Source organism: Talpa europaea, assembly GCF_964194135.1.
Source record: "Talpa europaea genome assembly, chromosome: 3".
Classification (NCBI taxonomy): domain Eukaryota; kingdom Metazoa; phylum Chordata; class Mammalia; order Eulipotyphla; family Talpidae; genus Talpa; species Talpa europaea.
In genome coordinates this window covers 134,504,452-134,510,507 of record NC_140069.1, presented here as the reverse complement: position 1 = coordinate 134,510,507, position 6,056 = coordinate 134,504,452, and the positions used below count along the sequence as shown (strand labels likewise).

Below are 6,056 nucleotides of genomic sequence, written 5' to 3'. Positions count from 1 at the left end.
AGCTTCAGTGAGCACCACTCTTCCTGATGCTCACTCTTGGCCTTTCCCATTCAAAGCTCCTTACATGACTGCTAGGAAACTGACCCAAATATCCAACAACAAAAAAGGCGGTGCGAGGGGCCAGGAGGGCATGGTTCCAAGTTGAGGCACAGAGCGGGCACAAACATGGAGGTGCAGAACCACTGGGGTGTAGGAAGGGCCTGGGGCTGTGGCAAGAGGTGCAGCTAGAAAGGTGGCAACTGGCACCTTAAAACAGAGTCCAAGGAGGGATTGGCCTCTGCTCCTAGCAGAATAACTCACTGCAGCATTTCCCACGACTGATTCAGCAGAGCTGCTCTGGCAATGGGAGCAGGAGGCCAAACTCCATCCTAGGCTCTCCCTGTATGGCCCCACGGTGACAGGAGCAGTTTCTAAGGCCACTGAGCACCAGCACCTTTACAAAGCAGAATGAGCAAACCCAAAGGAAAGTTCCTAAAAGGCCCAGTGCTCCTATAGAGATGAACAGTTCCACTTCCTGTTGCCACATTTTTAACTATTTATTGAATGAGGCAGTAATAGACAGAATGGAAAACAACACAGAATCCATGCTCTGCTACTGGGGTTTTGCTTTTTTTCTTCTTCTTGGCAACTTCTCAAACTATTAGGAGGTTATTTCACCACAAAGAAACACGGACTTTAAAGTCCCTGACAGCTTCACAATGACGATAAAAAATTAAAAAAACAAAAAACAAAAAACAAATTGTAGAACTAGGACTGTTTATATGTAAATCTCCCTTCCCTCCCCCCATTACGTACAGAAAAAAAAAAAACATACAAAGAACATTGGATAGTTTTATATAAAACAAGCAAATACAAGAATCTGAAACTTTTCTCAAAAGCTGAGCAAGACATATAATTTTTAATGTCGCATTAAAAAAACACATTAAATACGCTATCACACATGGGGGGACCCGGGAGGAGGGAGGAAGAGTTGTCCCTGTACTCAAGGAGCAGAGATTTGGCCTGTGAAGTCAGGTGAATGTAGCCACTGGAGACACAGGGCTTGCAGCTGAGAAATCACAGGACCTAGTTGTTACAAAGAACATCCAGACCCATCAACGCCAGTGCGGAGGTGGCTGTTCCGGGCCTGGGCCTGGGCCAAACACGATGTACCTGGGAAAACTGCAGCAGCCCTTCAGAAAACAGGGTCTGATCCAGGGGCACAGGAATACATTCAGTTCCTTTCTTTTCTAACACCCCCATTGTGGGGGGCCAGCCTTCCTCCAGCCAGGTGCCCCTTGCTGTGCCAACCTCTTCTGCTAAGCTACAGGAAGTTACAGGAAAGGAGAAAATCACTCCTGTTGGTGTACCCTGGTCTTAAGATCTCTCTCCCTCCTTCCTTTCCCCTACCAATCCCTCCCACCCCTTCCCATTCTCTCGAACCCTCCCCACCCCCCCCATACACACCCACAAGCACACTTAATGCGCACACACTCCTTGAACCCTTAATACTTGTGTTACCTTCAGTTCATATACATGACTGCTTCAGGACTGACCTTAAAACCAAAGCAACATTTTAATAGTCAGGAGATCAAGAAGGTTTCCTGGGAAGGGAGGAGGAGGAGGCTGAGGGAAATCCTCTTGTCCGCCCAGCCTGGAGCTTTAAGGACATTCACCTGTATGTGGCAAGGTCAGCACCTGGGCCAGCCCGAGGAGCGGCTCAGCTGCTGGACCCAGAGGCTCTTGGACCTTGCAAGCACAGTTTCTGGACCCTACCCGGTTCTGGAACCTCCTTAGGTGAGTCCAGCAGGGAGACTTCTGGGTGGCCACTGGGAGGCAGCTTTGGTGAAGGGCATGGTAACCTCCGCCTGAGTTTGTCAGTAGCTCAACGCATGACCCTGGTACGAACAAAAACCGGGTGACTGTGTCTGGCCACGTACCCTACACCCACTAAACTGGGTGAATTATTTTTTTCCACAGCTCACCTTGATTTCATAAAGTTACTTCCATGCGGGTTTCATATATATATATACACATATATATACACACATATATATATACTTTATATATGTAAATGTGTATATCCATATGTACACATATACATATATTCACACTCACACATACACACACATAAGTATACACACATGTTTCCGCAGAAAGAAGTCCTGCCACAATTTGGCTTTTTCGGGACAGTGAAACTGACAACATAGTATCTCATTCCACCAATCCCAGAAAATCAAGAGTGGTGCTTTAAAAAATGCAATTCCAAAATCTGCTGCCTTTTTCCTTTTTAAAAAAAAAAGGTTAACAAAACTTTTCTTCCAAAGTCAAGAGACTTAATTCCATTTGATTGCACCTCTGCAAACGTGTAAAAAATCTTGAAGTAGACTAGAAAACGATGCCATGATATGGCTGCATGTCACTGTTCCAATGTTACCACCTCCACAGCTTGGCCGTCCACGGTGACTGTGCTGTCCGATATCCTGGTGGTCACAGGGGCCATGGCCACCTGCACCGGCCCGTTGCCCTGGGCGAGGCTGGTTACCACAGTCTGGTACATGCTCACAGGGATCTGGACCAGTCCTGGGAAGACAGAGGGGGGAAAGTGTTAGTGGGGATGGGGCTCAGGTTCCCAGATGCTGGCTGGACAGGGCAGCAATTCCAGCCCTTCAGGGTATCACTGTCTTCAGCCCCAGGTAATCGCATACCCATTGTCCAGGCAAATACCTCCCACCTTTCCTCACCACATTTTAATTCTTTGAAATCGACTGTAAGGAAAGAAATTGTAGAAACAGGCTTTAGGGCAGGACCTCCCCAACTTGCCAAGAGCTGAGCCTGCTTGCCTCCACATTTCTGCTTATGCTTAAGTTTTCTCAGTTTGAAACAAAACTTCTTCCTTAATATCACGCTGTCTTCTGGCCACTGTCCCTTGGTCAGTTTATTTATTTATTTTAAAAAAGATTTATTTATTTAGGCATATAAGAACTGGAGTACAGGCCAGAGGTGTGGGGGGGTGTGTTTGTGAGAGGATTCACCAGGGACAGGGTGGGGAGCAGAACAGGCAGATATACTGAAATACACTGCTGAGGGGAGCGGCGGGCGAGACAGGAGAGGTCTGCTGCGCCATGTGGGAAGCTCCCTGGCCAGGTCCAACTAGAATTTATGCCGCAGTGGCTGGCGATAGCTTGATAACTCCAAGACTTTAACCCTTGCACAACCAGGGAGGCCCAGTTTATTTTTTCTAAAAGCCCAGACTTTAGATTTCACAACTAGTAAAAACTTAAAAAAAAATGCATTTTGGGATCAACTTAAAAAAACCCACTACACCTCCTAATATCATTATTATTTCACAGTAGGAAGGGAAGTTTAGTAGAAAAAAAGGAAAAAAAACATGTAATCTCAGAAAAGGGCAATCCTTTCAAAGTAAAGCCTAAGGCCTCCCTGGTGGCGCAAGGGGTTAAGACGCAACCTATGAAGCTATCCGCAGTAATTGCAGCATGAGTTCAATCCCCAGTCAAGGAGCTGACTCACATGGTGCAGCAGACCTCTCCTGTCTCCCCGCTGCTCCCCTCAGCAGTGTATTTCAGTCAATCTGACTGTTCTATTCCCCACTCTGTCTCTGATGAATCCTCTCACCCCCTCACACCTCTGGCCTGTACCCCAGTTCTTGTATGCATAAATAAATCTTTTAAAAAAAAAAAGTAAAGTTGATACTTCTATATGGCCTATTTAAAAAGAGTTTCTAGTTAAATAAGTCAAAATAAATGCACGTGTCCTCTTAAAACTGAAATTATAATGAAGGGGGGAAAATGATAAAAGTGGGGAATGTCAACATATTGGGATGCAGGGGCTGAGCCACTGTACAGAGACCCAAACAGGCGGTACTGAGCCTGACACTCACATACGTGCACCTTTGCTGACAGTACAGGGGGGTTTGTTCTACTCTATGGAGACACAGAACTGGAGAGGCCCAAGAAAAGTCCTACAGTGAGGCACTTCAAGGCCTAAGTCACCTCGCTCTACCTACACACCTGGACAATCTGTGTTTCAGCATCTCTCACTCAAAGAACACAAAGGTGGCAGAGACAACGTGGAAGAAGAAAAATAAAATACTTTAAAATGCTAATATTTTCAGGCGAGATTTATAGCTTAAATTTTCAGGAGATTTATAGCTTAACAATGCAATGTTTTTATTTTAAAATATGAAGAAAAAATTAAAATTAAAACACCCAATAGATGAAATATATCCCAAAGAAAGATGAGAAGATGAAGTCAAGGAAATCTTCCAGAGGGTAGAAAAGATTAAAAGATGGAAAACAGGAGTTAATATTAGACTTAAGAGGTCCAGCCTCTGATGAAAGAGAATTCCAAAGACAACAGAACAGAAAATAGTAAATTATCAGCCATATTGTAAGAAATTTATAAAATTGAAAAACAGATTTCAGATTGAATAGGCCATTAGATGCCTAGCATAACAGATAAAAAAGATCCAGGCACCGACACAGCTCTGCCAGAATGCTAGGGATAAAGCAAAGATCCTAAATGACTCCAGAAAGGGAAAAAAAAATGACATAGACAAAGAACTGGGACTTTGCAAAAGTCAGTCTGGCAGCTAGAAGATGATGGAGCACTACCTTCAAATGTCAGAGAAAATGTGTGCAGCCTAGAATTCTAGACCCAGCCCATAAAATGTAACCCTCATCAATTAAAAGTGGGGGCAGAAAAAGTCATCTTCAGACCTGTAAGAGCTCTAAAAACTGGCGACCCCTGCAGCCTTTCTCAGGAAGTTCTGAAGGATGTGCTCCTCCGAAACTAGAGAGAAACTAAGAAAGAAGTGGCCATAGGATGAAGAAGACAGAGACTCTTGTTGAGGGCTCTGCGGCAGGAGGAGGGCTGTGGAGCAAGTCTGAGAAGGAAAAAGAGGGAATATGGCAAGACCACATAGGAGAGAGTACTGAGAGGGGGTTTCCAGAATAGAGTAGAACTGGTGAACCTGGTGATTACTACTTAAAAAGTAGAAGGAAAAAAACAGGTAAGTACTAACCATAATAATTATAATGCCCTCATCTTCGCAGTGAGCAGTTTTTATGTGGTTATAATAATATAAACATAGAAACTGAGTTATCACAAAAGTGCGATAATGTCTCAAGAAATAATGGTATAAGACTATTATTTAGAGTGCTAAGATATGTATCAGAAAAAAGAGCCTCTGGGGTACAGTCTTTTTTTTCTTTTTAAAGGTCTCTTAGTCCTTTTTGACATTTAAATCCATGTTTGATAAAAATAAAAATTAATTTTAAAAGATTTTTAAAATTAATTAATTTATTTATACAAGTTCTGAGTACAGTCAGAAGAGTGGGATGGTGAGAGGATTCACCAGAGCCAGAGCGGGGAACAGAATAGACAGACTGACGAAATACACTGCTGAGGGGAGCAGCGGGCATGGCAGGAGAGGTCTATGCACCATGTGATTTTTATCAGAAATTTTAATGCAGAAAAGAGACAAGTATGTTAATTTTCAGTGGTGAAAATGTTATCTAATTGTTTTCATTGCTTCCATCCTCTCTTCTGGTCAAAACAAAGTTAATGAAGTAACCCCAAACACCCAGTGGCAAATCCGGGTCACTCAAGTTATCCTCCAAAGAGCCCACATGCTGGCAAAGGGCAATTAAAGGAGACACAAAGGTCAGTGTCATAGCATTGCTCTTGCTTCTTGGGCTGGGTTCAGCTCCCAAAAGCTCCAAACTTGAGAAACAAGTCTCTCACTCTACAGATACAGTGACTTCTGTTAGGAGGGAGAGTCTTCCTACACGTGAGCAGCCATTCTAGGTTAGGGCTAAGGTAGAGAAAAACTTAATTGTGAGAGTTAAATTTCTTTCACTCTGGTTTATGATGTGTTTGGGTTTGGGATGTGGGTTTATGCCCAACACTGATATTAAAATAGTTTTTAAGTATCATGAAAGATTTGCCCGAGAATGAAAATGGAGAAAGATTCAAATGCAAAAATATATATTGGTTAATACTGCTATAACCAGAATACACACTTATCTTTTACGATTCTTTGGTGGTTTCCAATG

General features: G+C 43.4%; 1 protein-coding gene across 3 annotated transcripts in view; it reads right to left on the bottom strand.

The window, feature by feature from the left end:
• Positions 1 to 2,398: 2,398 nt before the first annotated feature.
• Positions 2,399 to 6,056, bottom strand: part of NRF1 (nuclear respiratory factor 1) — a gene marked incomplete at both ends in the record, with an annotated part of 81,094 nt that continues 77,436 nt past the window's right edge. For all 3 annotated transcript variants that reach the window (XM_084229984.1, XM_084229983.1, XM_084229985.1), the window contains one exon: positions 2,399 to 2,562. In XM_084229984.1, coding sequence (XP_084086110.1) covers positions 2,399 to 2,562 — 164 coding nt within the window. The remainder of the gene's footprint in view (positions 2,563 to 6,056) is intronic.